General features: G+C 39.6%; 1 protein-coding gene across 3 annotated transcripts in view; it reads right to left on the bottom strand.

Moving 5' to 3' along the window:
* Nucleotides 1–18515, bottom strand: part of EPB41L4B (erythrocyte membrane protein band 4.1 like 4B) — a 566800-nt gene that overhangs the window by 400861 nt on the left and 147424 nt on the right. For all 3 annotated transcript variants that reach the window (XM_089689066.1, XM_089689067.1, XM_089689068.1), the window contains one exon: nt 17378–17430. In XM_089689066.1, the coding sequence (XP_089545192.1) occupies nt 17378–17430 (53 nt within the window). The remainder of the gene's footprint in view (nt 1–17377; nt 17431–18515) is intronic.

The following is an 18515-nucleotide window of genomic DNA, read 5'->3' as shown; positions in this document are numbered from 1 at the left end:
GAAGAAAATGGCGATTTCATTTCAGATCCCTTTAGTAAAATGCTAGTTTCCTGGCTTTTATGCTCACCTTTTGGCTTCAGTATACATTTTGGGGCACTGTTATGGAACAAGTATATATAACAAAAGGTCTGGGAAAAGGTCATACGTCCATAAATGTATGTTTGTTCTAGGTTAGTGTCTTAAGCATGGAATCAAAATTCAAATGGACAGCCAGGCAGCTAGAATTTTTAGAAGTAAAGGTCAGCACTGGCAGCCTTCATGTTCCTCTCGTCATAGGTTTCTTTTAACCCCCCTTCAAACCACACCCCTACAAATTGCCATACAATTGGTAATTTTTGAAGTTTTAGTGCAACCTGTTGATTGTAATCATATGATGATACTTTATACGAGTGTCTTGTGAGCAAAATAAAACAAATGCACAAAACAATGAAAGACACGCAATTGATAGTGGTCTTTATAGTATAAATAACAGCATTGGAAATGACTGACACCACACATTAATAAAGCCAGAATAAGGAGAAACAGCATCATTGGTGGTTGCGGCATTAAAAGATAATTAGCTTCCTTCACAATTAAACAAAGACGTTGCTTTGTAATCTGAAATTCAATGGATGTGTTATTTGGCACAGCCCTTACATTTTGCAAGCCGCAGTTGCATTTGTCAGGGAATTGTGTCCCTCTAGTCATTACTAGAGCTGAATATATTTTCCACTCTGACAAAGCCATGAGCCAGTGCAGTCTAGATTCAGTACCTTAAAATCTTCTGAGAAAGGTCCAAGGAAAGGAAGGTTTATTCAAAAAATTACGTATTATTATTACTTTGGTATCACCAGAGTTGATAAAGGACTCAAATTATATGGCCAAATATACTCTATCATTATGAAAGCATTAAGAAATAAGAATTTTGGTGTAAAGACTTTACTCAGGTGTGAAACTGCCAAAAGATAAATCTACTTAGATGAAACATTTGTCTCTTTAACAGCTACCATGGAAACAAAAAATATTCTTTTCATTTATATTGTTGGTTTATTGTTACAATAATATGCCAAATGACCCATAAAAGTATCTACAAATCACAGGATTTTAAGATGTTGCCATTACAAACATGAGCAATTCCTTTGTTCTATCTTGCATTTGCATGGCCTTCAACTTTCATTTTTTGAGGAGAGAGTATTGACCTAAATGCACTTGTATTAAAAATGCAGTATAATGAAGGAGAAAGGTATAAAATATCTAGTTAAAGATAAATATGCAAAATAACAATTCCTGAGGAAATGGAGCTCCCTAATTTTGTGTGTTAACATGTCTGAAACAAGAGCAAAATACACATTAAGGTCTGATTCACTCAAGAGACCCAAGCAAATATTTAAAACGCAAATTAAAAAAATCTTTCAAGGTCAACCATTTTTCTGTATTTCACTGGTGCTGTATAGAACCACTTTGATTTGGTGGAATGTATACATTTTTAAATAGTGGTAAAGCCTCAGCGTTCTTTAATGGCACCTACTGTATTGAAAAAACACATGGGGTAATCCAATCTCTTTGCTCAAGTACAACATGAAATGGTGTCAAACATTCAAAATATAAGAAATAAGCAACATAATTTTTCCCCAGATGACTACATACAACTGCCATGTGCCCTTACATGTAGCTGCAGGTAAGGAAAAATACAAAACTACAAACCAAGTAAATCCTAGCTACATCAAAAAATATAATCTGCACATAATGTTAATAGAACTACAGGCAAAAGAAAAAATAACACATTCTGAAGTCTGTCATAGCATTTACACAGCAGTTTGTGTTTGAGTGTCCTCTACAACATCAAAATCACCTACTGATTCGCCCAGTAGGTCCATTGTTTTTCCATTTTCTGTAACAAGATAATGCTGTTCACTTTGCAATGAAATCTCGCAGAATTATCACCCAGAATCTGGGGAGCTACTACACATGTTCTAGCTCTCCACTGTATAGCACCCCAGATTCTACTGTGTACGAAGGGATCAGCAGAAAGCAAATTGCTCCTATTAGAAGAGGAGCCATTTCTAATAAATGATAGAATCACTTGACTACCTGGTAATATACCTTTGATAATGAAAACAATTATTTAGTTTCACATGCTTACAAAACACAGGGATGTCAGAGTGCTCAGCATAAATGAGTACACTCCTTTTGAAAAGTAAGATTTTAATCAATATCTCAATGAACACAAGAACAATTTCTAAAATTTTGACAAAACTGAGTTTTATAGAACATTTGTTTAGCTCATTACAAGTAGGGTTAATAATATAACTTAGATTATAAAATCTTCAGTTTTACTCAAATTAGTGGATGCAAAAATAAATACACCTCTCAACAAAAACTACTATATGTAGTATTTTGTATGACCTCCATGATTTGTAAGGACAGCACCAAGTCTTCTAGGCATGGAATGAACAAGATGGCAAAACATTGCAACATCTATCTTTTTCTATTCTTCAAGAACGATCTCTTTTAGAGCCTGGATGCTGGAGAGTGATACTCAACTTGTCTCTTCAGAGTTCCCCATAGGTGTTTGATTGGATTCAGATCTGGAGACATACTTGGCCACTGAATCACTTTCACCCTGTTCTTCAGAAATGCAACAGTGGCTTTAGATGTTTGTTTAGGATCATTGTCATGTTGGAAAAGTGCACAATGATCAAGGGCACCGAGTGATGGTAGCATCTTCTCTTTCAATATAGAGCAGTGCATCTGTGAATTCATGATACCATCAATGAAATGCAGCTCCCTGACACCAGGAGCACTCATGCAGCCCCACAGAAGGACACTGCCACCACCATGTTTCACTGTAGGCACCATGCATTTTTCCTTGCACTCCTCACATTTGTGACGCCATACAGTTTTGAAGCCATCAGTTCCAAAAACATTTATCTTGGTCTCATCACTCCAGAGTACAGAGTCCCAGTTGTCTTTTTTCAGCATGGGCCCTGACAAATTCTAGGGCTTTTTTGTGAATGGGCTTTAGGACAGGCTTCCTTTGTGGACAACACCCTTACATTCCATCCCTCTGCAGTGTATTGTGTCATGGGAAACAATCATCCCAGTTTGGCTTCCTACTTCTTTAACTGCAGTGAACTTGCATGGCGATTTCCTTCAACCCTTTTCATCAGAAGACACTCCTGTCGAGGTGTTAACTTCCGTGGAAGGCCTGGACATCTCTGTGAGATGGTTGCAGTTTCCTCTTTGTCAAATTTTTGTATTACTTTAGCTACAGTATTCTGACTGATAAGTAGAGCTTTGCTGATCCTTCTTGTAGCCTTCACCTTTCTTGTGTAAAGAAATTCTCTCTCTCAGGTCTCGCAACATTTCTGACAGCATGAAATGGGAAGGGGTTTTCTTTAAGTAACGCCCTTTTATAATCAACTGTCAGCTGGACACCTGTTTACTAAATAATTAGACGCACCTGTAGTTGAATTCTTGTTAATTAGGATTTTTTTGTCTAAAATGTAGCTTTGCTTTTAACCACTAGCTTACAGGGCACTTATACCCCCTTCCTGCCCAGGCCAAGTTCCTGCTTTCAGCGCTGTCACACTTTGAATGACAATTGCGCAGTCATGCAACACTGTACCCATATGACATTTTTATCATTTTTTTGTGACAGATAGAGCTTTATTTTGGTGATATTTAATCACCTCTGGGTTTTTATTTTTTCTTAAACCCAAAACCACTGACAATTTTGAAAAAAGTTTTTTCTTAGTTTTTGTTATAAAATGTTGTAAATAAGCTATTTTTCTCCTTCACTGATGTGCACTAATGAGGCTGCACTGATGGACACTGATAGGAGGCACTGATGAGGAGGCACTGGTAGGTGGCACTGATGGGCATTGACAGGCATCACTGATAAGCACTGAAAGGCAGCACTGATAGGCAGCATTGACGGGCACTGATAGGCGGCACTGATGCACACTGATAGGTGGCACTGATAGGCAGCACTGATTGGCATTGATAGGTGGCACTGACAGGCAACTCAGATGGGCACTGATATGTGGCATTGATTTGCACTGGTAGGCACTATGTGCCATTGATGTGGCACTGATGGGCACTGGCAGGTGGCATGGATAAGCACTGAGAGCTGGCACTTATGGACACTGACAGGTGGCACTGCTGGGGCTACACTGATCATCAGTGCACATGTCCCCTCCGAGGAATGCTGATTACTGGCTCTCCTCTCGAGCTGTCAGCGTGACAGTTCATGAGGAGAGAAATGCTGATAACCGGAATTTCCCTGTTTCCATGCGATCAGCTGTGATTGGACACAGCTGATCACATGACCGAGCCAACATCTTCGGCTCTTTCCGTGGATCGGTGATCCACTGTGTCCAAGGGACACAGTGCACCGCTGATCGCCGCGCTGCGCGCTCCCGGAACTGCGCATGCATGGTGGGAATGGGAGGACGTCATATGACGTCCTCCCAGAACGAGAGAACCGCCTTACGTCAGTCATTGGACTATGGTGGGCGGGAGGCGGTTAAGACTTTCATTGGGGTGTATTCAATTTTGCAACATGAATGAATTTGTTGGGAAAAATACTTTGAGAGTTCAAATTAACAGTCTTGTTTGCAATCAATGGCCCACATTTGAGGGAGTATTTTGTAGTATAATGTCCCACAGAAAACGTTGATTCTGAAAGGAAAGTAAAAGGTTTTTGACAAATATGTTGGGGTGTACTTATTTATGCTGAGCACTGTACATTATGAGAAAAAATAATAGCAAATTTTTAGGCACTCAAACATACAGTTAAACAGCGAATGTATTATGTAAAAGGTTTTTTACCCACTTGCCACAGACCATCTCCTGAGTGTGGGAGGTGGTTTTAAATAGGGCCTGAATCTGTTGTACTCATGCTTACCCTTGCACACTCTGATCACTGTGTTCATTAGAAAGAGAAAATTACAAAATAAGGCTACAGAGCCAATGAAATTGGCCCTGTACCCCATGATAGCTGTGATCAATCACTGCAATCGCAAATTTAACCACTTTCCCTCCAGAGGATTTACCAATACCCTTCCTGACCAGGCCATTTTTTGCTATTCGGTGCTGCACTATTTCAATTGGTAATAGCATAGTTATGCAATGCTGTACATAAATTTATGTCCTTTTTTCACACAAATAGAGCTTTCTTTGGGTGGTATTTGATCACCTCTGGGGTGTTTTTTGCACTATAAAACAAAAAAAACAAAAACAAAAAAAGACCCAGAAATTGTGAAAAAACAAATATTTTCTTATTTCTGGCATAAAAAAAAAAATATAAAAAAAACCCCTCAAATTTCATAAAAAATTTAGGCCAAGATGTAATTTGCTACATGTCTTTGGTAAAAAAAAAAAAAAAAAAAAAAGTCCCAATAACTGCATATTAATTGGTTTGTGTGAATGTGATAGCATCAACAAACTGTGGTATAGATAATGGAATTTACATAGCTTTTACTTTTTGACTGCCCATCACATTTCTTGAGGTGCCAAAATACCAGGACAGTACAAACACCCCCAAATGACCCATTTTCGGAAAGTAGACACCCTAAGCTATCTGCTGAGTGGCATGCTGAGTCCATGGAAGATTTATTTTTTTCCCCACAAGTTTTTGGAAAATGACAAACTTTTTTTTTTTTTACACATAGTTGTCACTTAAATGATATATTGCTCACACAAGCCATGGATATATGTGGAATTACACCCCAAAATACATTCTGCTACTTCTATCGAGTATGGGGATAGAACATGTGTGAGACTTTTTGGGAGCCTAGCCACATACAGGAGCCTGAAATCCAACGACCACTTTGAAAGGCTGAAGTTACGCAACTCCCTTATTTCACTTCCTCACTACCTATCACAGTGGTCCTGGCATTTCAGAGGCCCTGAAATGCCAGGATAGCACCAACCACCCCCCCCCCCCCCCAAATGACCCCTATTTGGAAAGTAGACACGCCAAGGAATTTGAAAAAAAAGAAAAGAAAAAACTTTGTTTTCTTTCTTTATTTTCCAAAAACTTGTGGCAACAAACGAGATCTGCAAAATACTCACAATGCTTCTTATCAGTATCCTTGGGGTGTCTACTTTCCAAAAAAGGGGTAATTTGGGGGGGTTGCATTTCATTTCATATCCTGGCATTTCAGGGCCTCCAAAACGGTGATAAGTAGTCAGGAAATGTAATGAGGAAATAAAGCCCTTTAAAGGCTGAAGGTGCTTATTGGATTCTGGGGTCCTGTACTTGGTTAGCCTGCCAAAAAGTCTCTCACATGAGGCATCCCCATACTCGGGAGAAATAGCAGAATGTATTTTGGGGAGTAATACTACATATACTCATTGCATGTGTGAGCAATAAATCATTTAAGTGACAACTTTGAGTAAAAAAAAATTTTTTTTGTTATTTTCTAAAAACTTGTAAAAAAATAAAAATTTTATTGACTCAACATGCCTCTCAGCAAATAGTTTTGGGTGTCTACATTCCAAAAAAGGGTTATTTTGGGGGTGGGGGCATTTTATGCCCAGCATTAGTCGTTTATGTGCCACACATCACTCACTCTGCTAACCACCTGAGGACCAAGCCATTTCTGACACACTTTTTTTTTTTTTTTTCGTGAACAAACAGTATTTTATTTGCTAGGAAATTTTATATTATATATATATTTTTTTTTTTTTTTTTTTTTTAAAGCGGACACCCTAGTGAATAAAAGGTGGGTGCTGCAATTTTTTAAATCACTCGTACAGCGATTTTTCAAATGCAAGTTTTTTTGTATTTTTTAAAATACACTTTTGTTACTTTTAATGCACAAAAACACAATATATTCTGGCCAATTATTTGGTAACATATAAAAGATGATGATATGCTGAGTAAATAGATACCAAACAGGACATGCTTTAAAACTGCGCATGCCCCGTGCAATGGCGCTAAACTGTAAACATTTTTAATATCTATAGGCAACGCTTTAAAAGCCTTTACAAGCTACCATTTTAGATTTACAGAGGTCTAATGATAGAATTACTGCCCTTGATCGGGGCAGGGGGGGGGGGGGCATCTTCGCCGGCTGGAGCTGTAGGCATCATCCTGGTATAACCAGTCCAGTGATGTACCACTATGTTCTTTATGCAGCCTGTGCGCTGAATGAAAAAGAGAAGAAATCTCTGCTAGAAAAAGCATGGGATATGCCCACCATTAGAATATACCACCCTGCATCAATCCACTTCTAATGGTGGGTACACATTTAATGCCTTTTTTTTGCCGTTCAGCCCGTGGCCACGCCAGTACATTGTGCCACCAAGCTAGTGCAGCCAGCAACAATTTGATAACGTGCACGGGCACGAAACGCGTTAGAGGTGCACTTACCCTGTGACGTCACTCCGCACGGCCCACATTTTTGATTCCCCTGTCAGTACCAGGCTACAACATGTGAGTGTATTTTCAATTGTATACACCCCCCGTTTGAATAAAGTACTACACTATTGGGATTTTCTGTGTTTGGCTCATTTTTAACGAGCCCCTCCCCCCAAAGGCAAACCCTGGTGACTTCTGCATTACCTGTGAGGCTGGTTCCCCCTGCTGGTGAGAGTGTATTCCTGGCACCTGGAGACCCCGATGTTGTGCTACCTGCTTAGCTGACGCTGGCCAAATGACCCCCACTGTTTCCATTTCCCAGATGTTGATGACCAGGAGTTGGTCTTGAATCACTCAAATGCGCATTAATTTGCCCTTTCTGGTTAGTGCAATCTACACTCATCACTTTTTTAAAGACCACGAACACGGATTGTCACCATCTACTATTATTGAAGCTTGCTTTGCATTCTGTCATTATCACTATATGTACTCTATTACGCCAACTCTGGATGTCTGCACATGTCACCATTTGCAACGCTACTGAGCGTTTATGTTATTTCATTTAACATTTATATACAGCATTGCGGCTGTTTTGATCATATTGTATTGTCACATATTATATGAGTTTGATTATCTACACTTTTTTATGCTTATATTTTCTAAATAGCGCTGCAGGTTTATGTATTTGATGGTTTTAGAGGTTTTTACCTTTCATGCTAGCGGCTTTATATACAAGTCCATCCAGCGCTCGTTCATACATTTTATATTACCAGTCAGCAACAATGTTCTTGATCACAGCCACACCAATATAATTTCCCCAGACCAGTGCAGCCAGCTTCAGTGTCCGATTGCTGCCACACAAGTATAGTGTCACATGGTCATCTAGTACCATTTTTATTGCCAACCAGCACTAATGTGATCAGGTCAAAAATATCCGAAAAATACACATTAGTGAAGAGGCCTTTAAAATTCTATGTATAACTGATGAGAGCAGCAGGAAGGAGAGCACAGGAAAGTAGCAGTTCATTAGCGGGCACCTCTAATTTAGAGGATGAATGCATTTCTGCTACAAGAGTCATGTGTACTATGTCACCAAGCACTGAACATTCTATTTAAGCAGGCAAGCACCAGCAGTTTGGTACATCCTGGTTAAAAATGTAATAGGTAGTAGGGAAATTAGATACATTATTTATGCTGCTTGAACTTTTGAAGGTGCTCCTTGGATTCTGGCCTCCTCTATGCAGCTAGGCTTCAGAAAGGGCTTAAACACATTATCCCCATACTCAGCAGAAGCAATAATGTGTTTGCGGTGTCATTTTAAATAAGCCCATACTGTGTGTTAGAAATATTCTATTAATTTACATTTTTGCCTTAAAACAAAAACAAAACAAAAAAAAACTCTTGATTGCCTCAAAATTTGAGGCAAAAAAAAACTAAATGTTGAAAAGACTCAACATTATGCCTATTACTGTGATGTGTTGGCTAATGTAGGCCACAGGCTCTCCCTTGTTGAACCTCGGTGATATCACGGAGCTGATATATCACTGGAAGTGGATCTTTAAGTTCACCTAATATGATTATTTTACAAGAATTCCTGTACTGTGGTGCATTTTTATAATGTTCTTTGTAATTAAGTAACAGATTATTGAGTTTTATGGATATATGTGAATATAAATATGTTTTAGACCTACAAATGTTTTGTTGGAGAGGTCTCTCAGCCTCGAAAGAAGCTACCATGAGGCCCAAAACACAGAGGGGAGTTTTCTTTGGTCTCAAGACATGACTGAGATCTGAGGGAGAGCAATTTGTTCTCTGGACATTAGACCTTTGCTTAGGCTGTATCTAGAATCAGGGCCAGATATTCCAAAGACAGGGTTAGAAAAGCAGCAATTATTTAGAGCTGATCACCCAACAAAAAGCTTGAAGAATCAGAATTTCCATTTTCTTGCTGGAAAAGCTCAGTGGCTGGAGCAAAAACGCATTGGAGGCATGGCCTGGTTGGAGCCCAAGCTGAGGCCATCATACACCTTCCCACAGGGTTTTGCAGAGATATGCAACTTCCAGGACTTCTTGCTTTTCCATGAGACCTGAATTGCCTGAATTGTTGGCATTTTCATACAGTTGGAAAGCAGAGGAGTGCTTCCGAAGCAGGTTGTCTAGACAGCCTTAACCTTGATACTCGGAGTTCTGAGAATGACCAGAAGTGCAAGCATCTTTATGAATACTATGGGAGCAGAGCACAGGCCAAAGAGCAGTGTGACAAGCTGGAAATGATTATTTCCTATTATAAATCATAAAAATTGCTGATGAGAAAGGTAAATGAGAATAAAAAGATAGGCAACTTGGATGTATATGAATGCCAAGTATTCCCCTTGTCTCAAAGAGGCAATCACTGACTTGTTCCAGGTGAAATTTTGGAATTCTCAGGTAATTGTTTAAATATTTTGGGACCACTATAGGACAAACACCTGCATTGCGTTTTGGCACTGAACAGGTAGAAGCTGTCCTCTAGAGGCACCAAAACAAGTACTTTATCCTGGGACAAGAGATGGTTCAAAGAATTCTGTAAATCAGACTTTCCTTGGGAAGATTTTGGATTATTTGAAATAACAAAGCCCTAAGGTCTGGGACTCAGGCAAACTGTAACCGATGCCCCTGAAACAACCCCCCCCCCCCACCTCCTAGCATTGAGGATAACCCATCATTTGGAAGAGGGCCTTATCTCGGAGATGCAAATACTGTCCGATCAAATTTAAGTATTGGTATTGTGAACAGGTTTGAATAAAATCATTTAAACCTGTCCTTCGGAGTGACCAGAATGATCACTCCCTGGTACATGAGGTGGCTCAGGGTAGTCTACAAATCTGACTGCCTTTAGGCTGATTTTGGCTATTTTGAGAGAAGAAAACAGTGAGGGGGCAGAGTTTGAAACTCCATTTTGAACCCATTTGAAACCATATTTTGAACCCATTTGAAAACATAAGTCTTGAATGTCCATGACCCAGAAGAATGCAAACTGCAACAGCTGTCCCCCACTCTTATGAGTGAGGGTGCTCCTTCATTGAAAAGAAGGCTTTGGGGTAGACTTGGTGGACTTGTGTCACGTCTTGAGCAGAAAGGATGGGCTGACTTTTGGTTTTGATGATGAAGCCTGGAAGGAACAACAGGGAGCTCTTCATTTAGAGGAGGAAGAATCTCCTGAGAAGGAGGGTTTTGAAGTCTCCCATTGTGGTAGAAGGGCTTTTCCTTGACTGTTTTTATAAACATGTCAAGCGTATCACCAAAAAAGATGCTCTCCTTTAAAAAGACCGCTTCAGCTGTCTAGTCTAAGCCTTAAAGCAGAACTTCACTCTCTCAATCAACATGGACAATTTTTAATCCTTATGCTGCTAGCATTTGTAAACAGATAGGAAAGTATATCATATTTACTTGTTTTAAACCTTTTTTTTTCTTACATTTCTTCAATCACTTCCTGGTTTCTATGCCTAGGCAAATGCCGCCATACATCCCAGCAGTCTTCAGGAGAGGAGAGGAGGGGGGGTTCTCTGCTCAGCCTATGCCTGAGCTAAGGGCAGATGGACTCCAGGAAGTAATTGCTACATTAATCATCTGCCCTTACTCGAGATAGCCATGACCAGTAATGCCAGGGGATATTTTTCTAAATGATTTCTCAGCAAAATAAAGAATGAAGACGTGGATGGATGAGTTTGATTTGAATATTAAAAATGAGTTAAATAGCATTTTTGGTTTGTGGTGCTCAGATGCAGTGCAGTTCCACTTTAAGGTTCTGCTCATAAGAACAGAAATAAGAGCCATTCTGGAAATCTGTGTCACGACTAGTTCTAGGGCATCAACACAGAAAAGCAGAGTAGGAAGCAAGGTTTCATAAGTGTTTCCATCGGAACTTGGTCCTTGCATACAGGGTCCTGTTGCATGTTCATTGTTCTAGTTTAATTAGCTGAACTTTGCCAAACAAAAATTGCAGCTACACCTGCAAACGCAACCAGAGCCTATAGGAATTACTCACATTTTCTGTCTGCAAAGTTCTTAAATTAAGAAACATCTTCTATAGCACCAGTAAGATGTTTATCTATGACCAAGATGAAAACCAGAACAGTCCACATTCTGTGAATTCTTTTTCCATAGGATATAGCTCACAAATGATTCTCAGAGGAGTAAAAACCCTTTCAGGATTACCCTAATTGTCATAAATTGCCTTTTGTATTTTTCTATACATAGGGAACAACATTTTAGACTTGCATGTGTCTTCGTATCTAAGGGGACATGGCAAAATGGAGGATAATCAACTGCAATTATGTTGAGGTTTTTGCGTACAGCAGAAGTGAGCATGTCTACATTGACAAGCATTTTGCATGAGCCCTTAATACCAGCCTGGGGCTGAGAATCTGCTGTCTCTGGGTGCTCTTCGTTCTCCTCTGTTTCAACTGCTTCAAGAGCCAACAGATCCATTTTTGACTCAGGTATAGAAGGTGGGAATGGATAAGAAGTCTGGTGCATTTGCGCCATGGACAGTGATGGCTGTATTAAGGCTGTTGGTTGTCTAAGAATGTCTGTCATAGTTGCAAGGAAATGCTTGCTAGGTCAGATAGGCTGCTTGTTGCGTGTCAGTCATTCTGAGTGGTTGGAGTGTTTTGCAACCCTTTGGCAGATCAAGTGTTTGTCTGAATTTTTGAAGTGGTTCCATATGTATGATTTATACTACTGCTAACTCTGAGGGTATCCCACTGTGGATTACTCCCAACGTAGGGTGTGGGTGTAAATAGGACAAGTGTGCCCGTGGAAGGATAAATAGCAGCCTTAGTGTCAACTGTCCTGTAGCAAAATCTTGGTGGCAAAAAGGCAGGAAGTGCCTGGGTACCTTATAGGAGCTCTGGGCGAAGTGGAGGTAACAGTGTGACCAGTGGTGCGATGTAACACTTAGTATTCCACCAGATAAATGAATAAACCCAAACATTTCCTGCTTCCTAATAGCTTTAACATAAAAATAATACTATTCAGGAGACACTAATAAGTGTACAGCAAGCAATGGAGATGGTGATTCTCACACTTTCTATAAAGCTACAGTATCAGTCTGATAACAGGAATAACCAGTCTTACTTTTCCATGCTGCTGATCCCTATAAGGGTCCAGGCTTTTCCTAACATGGTGTGATTACCCCCTGAGGGGTCTTCTGGGTCTGAGAACCATAGGAGTGGACCATGACCTGAGGCATGTTTAGCAACCTGTGGCTAACTACACTCACTGCATTCAGTGCCAAGGTGAGTGCCCATGCAGGAACCAGCAACATTACAGGCTGATCCAACAGCATGGGGTCAGGGTACAGTTCCTAAGGTATTATGGAGGTTACACGGATCTGGATGCTCTGCTTCTATATTATATAGTTGAAATAGAAGAATCTAGTTAAGCATAGAAAATGTCTGCATAGGGGGATTTAAGGAGTAGATTCGGGTTATATGGGTAAGCCTAATGGGGTGTGCTCAGTAAAGCGTTTGCCAGTGTCCAGTGCGTTTTGCCAATAAATATCCAGCTGGTATCCTGTACTGTACGATTAAGATATAGCACATTTTCAATCCTTCAATGATGGGAAACAGTTTGTTTTGCTTAAAGTGATACTAAAGTCTTTTTTTTTTTTTAAATAAATAATAAACATGTCAGACTTGCTTGCTCTGTTCAGTGGTTTTGCACAGAGCAGCCTGGATCCTCCTCTTCTTGGATCCCCCACTGGTGCTCCTGGCCCCTCCCTTTTGTCAGGGGCCCCCACAGCAAGACGTTTGCCATGGGGGTACCCGAGCAGGCGTACTCCGAAGCCACAGCTCTGTGTGTCCATTAACACACAGCCACGGGCTCGGCCCTGCCCCCTCCCTCTCCTGATCGGCTCACTGGCTGTGATTGACAGCAAGAGGAGCAAATGTCTCTGAATGCTGCTTCAGCCAATCAAGAGGAGTCACGGGAGAACCGAGGCTCTCGCGGACATCGCTCGATCGAGATGTGGCTCAGGTAAGTGTTGAGGGAAGGAGGGGCTGCTACAAGGTAAAAAAGCCTTGAGCCTTTAGAACAACTTTAAAGGAGCAAATTTATTGTGGTTATTTGTATTATAGAAACCAGGACTTTGCACTAAGAAATTAACACATTTACAAGTCATTTGTATATATTGTAGATGTTTATGGGAATCTATAGAGATTTTTGACCATATATACGATTATAAAATTTTAAATACTTTTTCCTTTTTATAAAAGTGATGACAATCCTGTTCTCAGCTGCATAAGGAGCTTACAGAGGTGGGGGTGGAGAAACAGGAGTAAACTGATCTTCTCAGTGAATGACCATTGCAGGACAGGCAGGCTGTGATCCTAACCAAAAAAGGACCATGCTGGAAAAGATGTGCTCTCATATCAAACTGGGACACAGTTGAATCGTTTTGTTTAGTTCCACTTAAAATTTCACTCATCTGTAAAACTTTACCAGCTTTGTAACATTATAAAATATAAATTATAAAAAGTATGGTGCAGCGCTACCCTAAATATTGCAGTGACTTATAGCAAAAACCAAATATAATAATACAAAACGATATTAAAACCCAATATAACTCATCCCAAATATATCTTAATGGTGACTAATCATTATCCTCAGTGCATACAGTGGATAAATATGTCCCTCACTCACCAATCATGAAGTGAACTGATCCACTGTGGCCCTCCAGCTGTTGTAGAACTACAAGTCCCATGAGGCATTGCAAAACTGACAGTTACAAGCATGACTCCCAAAGGCAGAGGCATGATGGGACTTGTAGTTCACCAACAGCCGGAGGGCCACAGTTGCCCACCCCTGCACTAGGGGATCCATAGTGAGATGGAAAAGTGAATACATGTTGAAAATAAACGCCAGTGAAGGAGAAAAAAAAAGCCCTGATGGGACTACAATAAAGTGAAGGATATTAATAAATAAAAAATGGTGAATAACAAAATGTGGGATCAATTATCACTCTGACAATACTGGTGAATAAATATTGAAAATAAACACCAGTGAAAGAAAAAAAAAATGATGCACCTTTTAACTTTTCTCTTTGGACTTATTTCATGCAACAATTTAAAAAAAAAAGTTTTTTGGTTAATCATTTCTGGTGATATATTTTTATTATGCATATTTATTTTTATCATATTTTTGTCATTCAATCACTACACTAGTCACTACTGTGTGATAATCTCATATTTAGGGATTCACACAGAGTTTTTCACCTATGTTTCACTTTTATTTGGCAAATTTATAGCCTTTGTGGTCACCAGTATTGTCATAGTGATAATTGATCCCACATTTAGGGATTCACCATTTTTTATTTATTAATATCCTTCACTTTATTGTAGTCCTATCTGGACTTTTTTTTTCTCCTTCAGTGGCATTTATTTTCGAAATTTATTCACTTTTCTGTCTCACTATGGATCCCCTAGTGGATCAGTTCACTTCATGATTGGTGAGTGAGGGGCATATTTATCCACTGAATACACTGAGGACAATGATTAATCACCACTAAGATATATTTGCAATGAGTTATATTGGGTTTTAATACCGTTTCGTATTATTATATTTGGTTTTTGCTATAAGTCACGGCAATATTTAGGGTAGCGCTGCACCATACTTTTTATAATTTGCAATTATCCATTTGATATACGGTTGGGTGTTCGCAGCCCCCTCCTCTTATTATTTGTGTTATTTAGTAGCGCAGGAGGCCCATATTGTGAGCTTTGTAACATTGTTTACTCAACAAAAACGAGGGGGTGTTTCATCATATGCAAACGGTTTCCATTATAAATGCAAACCACAAAATATACGTTTGAAATATGTCTACTGGAGCCATTTTATCGAAGAAAGGATTAATTTTTAAATTCTGTTCTTTTCTCCAACTCTGTTCAGCTACTCCTGAAATTTTCAAATCGCAACCTGGGACAAGTTCGTGAACGCACTGCAAACGCTCTCTACTTTTTCTTGCCCTCAACCTGTGATTCAAAAATGAAACAGCAGCAACAAATTTATACTGCATCTCCTTCCGTCAGCATATATGCATGAAACTGGTTGATCCTTCCTGTCCCAACTGGAGCACTACACTACAGAAAATTCCGAGAAGCTATTTATGAAAAGAAAATTCTTCCACCTACATTGTCTTGCATAATAAAAAAAATACTTTGTACACCACATACAATTATTTTCTTCAGGAGTTCAAAGTCTTTGATCTGGTATAGACTACGGTCTGTAGGATGTTGTACAAATTAGGCCAACCTGCCTAGTGGCTATATGCCTGCACATACTGAACAAGTTTAGAAGCAAGCAGTGAACAGCCAGAAATGACAAAGAAAACCCTTCTAAATAAAATCATTTTAACTATGACAACAGGCCAACAACAAAAAAACATGAATATGATCTGTGCCCTCAAACTAGCAAAGAAAAAAAAGTAATGGCGAATATAAAAAAAAAAATAAATACATTTTCCTAGCATTCATTGGAGAACACAGTTTTACACCTCTAGAATATGTTTTTTTTTTTATGGTTGAACTGGATGGACTTTTGTCTTTTTTTCAGCCAGACTATGTAATATCCCAACAAGAAGGTAAGGGAAAATTACACAGATAGGCAAAAGCTGAACTAAATCCCACCACTGTCTGAAGAATCTTGTGCTCAAAACTGGCATCAGCTGATACTGTAAGGTTCACACGAAAGAACTTGTGTGGGCAGAAAGCCAGGTAGCCACCTTGCTCACCAGGGAAACATATGCCCGATGCCAAAAGGCCTAATGTGCATACCACCCTGGTAGTAAACAGAGACAAGGGCACATATCTCTGTAGAGAATAAGCCTAAAATGAGGCCAGAATTCTTTCTTTTTTTTTTTAAAACTCAGAGGTGTCCAGATCACCAGGATAACCCTGTAGTGCGCTGCCTCTGGAGCACATAGAGGCCATGCTGGGGAAATCTGGATGAGTTTCAGAAGGATAAACACTGAAGTCTAAAACGCAGAGAGCTGCCCTTGCAAGGACCATTCTAGCCCCTCCAACCTCCTGAAAGGCTGCAACAAAACACTTATCCTGTACCCTAAAACTAACATCAGAACAGAAATGCACAAAGTGAAAGTAAAGACAGTCCCAGATAGATGAAATAAAGAACAGTTGGGGAAACTATCCTTTCCCACTGTCCCACACAGCAGATACAATTGTCATACAGTCTATTCAACACCAATAGGGAGAATCATCAGTGAACATCTAAATTTGGAGGTGTGGTGTGACAAGCTAGATATTAGCCGCAGTGATGAATATTTGGATTGGGGGATCAGGTATGAAAAAGGATTAGCAGGATGGTCATGCAGTAAATATCTGACACTAAGGAAAGCTTAGCACTGTCCTGCTGTGTTTTGTCTGCAGCTCAGAGCACCCATGGTTTTCAGGAGGGTTAGCTGCACTTTTCTTTAGACTTCTATTATATCCTGTGGTTTGGGAAAGCGCAAATAACCCGTATGAAAACAGTGGGTACACTGCACTGCAGCCAAAACACAGCTGGAGTAGTGTGAAAGCAGCAAAAGCTAATCTGAGATTGTTCAATATGTGCAGGGGTAAAGAAAAAGGCTAGGCTGTACCATTGCCTAGTGTATAAACTCCTAGAAACCAGAACATATAGCTAAAAAAAAAAAAAAAAAAAAGTACAATCCTATACCCACAACTGATCCAGAAGAGGGAAAAAAACCCCAGCAAAGCATGATGTGATTTGCTCCAGCAGGAAAATTCCTTCCTGATCCCCCAAGAGGCAATCGGATATTCCCTGGATTAACTTTACCTATAAAGTCAACCCAAAGTCAAAGAATGAATACTTTGAGGAAATACATGTTTTTAATAAAATATAACCAATTTAAAAAGTTTATCTCCACGAAAATGAGCTTTCATTAAAGTTTTTCATTTACTTAAGCCCCATTGGTGTTTTCTTGCTGGGTGAGAACACAAATTTAGTAATCAATTACATGAATCTACTCACCTTGCAAGCACCAAGCTGCCAATTCCACTGCAGTGTCATATGGACATTTCAATCTGCACATCAAAAGAAAAAAACTCCCATTATATTGCGTATATTAGTGACAGAATACAGATTTTTTTTCCTAGTCCACATTCTAAAAAGTATACATTGTCTATCATGTCCATTTGTGTATATACATATATATATGTATCTATATTTATTTTAGAGTTGCACCAATACCAGCACATCGGTGCCAATACTAAGCATTTGCATGAGCACTTGTACTCGTGCAAATGCTCCAATACTGAAACAGATACTTTTTTGCGTGGTGCGGTGCCATTTGAGCCCATACAAAAATGACCTCTCCCGCGGGTTCACACAGGAGAGGTGCGGGAACCGCATGTGATTCAGACAGGAATTTTACTACATTCCTGTTCAAATCACATGCGATTCTTTGCAGTGCGATTTGAGCTCATTTATTTTGTGTGGGCTCAAATCACATCGCACAAAAAAATAGGTAACAGTAACTGGTATTGGGCACCTGAAAAAAAGTATCAGTACTCGTTCTTAAAAAAAAAATATGGTATCCGTGCAAACCTAATTTACTACAAGTACTTCTATAGCGCGGTCATTTTACGCAGCAATTTACACATATTTTGTACACACACACACACACTTGGAAAGAGGGAGTAGAGACTGTGCTGGGGGGGGGTCAGCACAGAAAGAGCAATAGCCTGATCTTCCCAGTGAAGAGGTGCAGAGGGGCATCAGAAAAAGTCTTGGCCATTGAAAGACAGGCTGGCTGAGCTGCCAGAACAGCCAGAAAACGGACCACGCTGGGATGGATATGCTTCTATGCCTAGCGTGGTCAGTCTGGCATAAGAAAGCAGGGGGGTTGGCAGGATCACCAGGTATTGCACATAAAGGAAGATACACAAAGAAAAAAGGTCATTTAACAAAAGTACATGTTACAAGAGACACACATCAGGAATATGAAATGTTGGGGTAGCATACATAAGGGTACCCATGGGGTAATACAATGGTGCATACATTTTATCTGTATTATGCTATTAAAATACTTACAAATAAAAGGACCAACATTGTGGCAATTACATACACTGTGTGCACAATTATTAGGCAAGTTTATCAACCAAATCAT

The sequence above is a fragment of the Staurois parvus genome, unplaced genomic scaffold, assembly GCF_062004578.1.
Source record: "Staurois parvus isolate SC_StPar_1 unplaced genomic scaffold, SC_StPar_1.0 ptg000468l, whole genome shotgun sequence".
NCBI classification, from domain to species: Eukaryota; Metazoa; Chordata; class Amphibia; order Anura; family Ranidae; genus Staurois; species Staurois parvus.
This window is presented reverse-complemented; position numbering and strand designations above follow the sequence as displayed.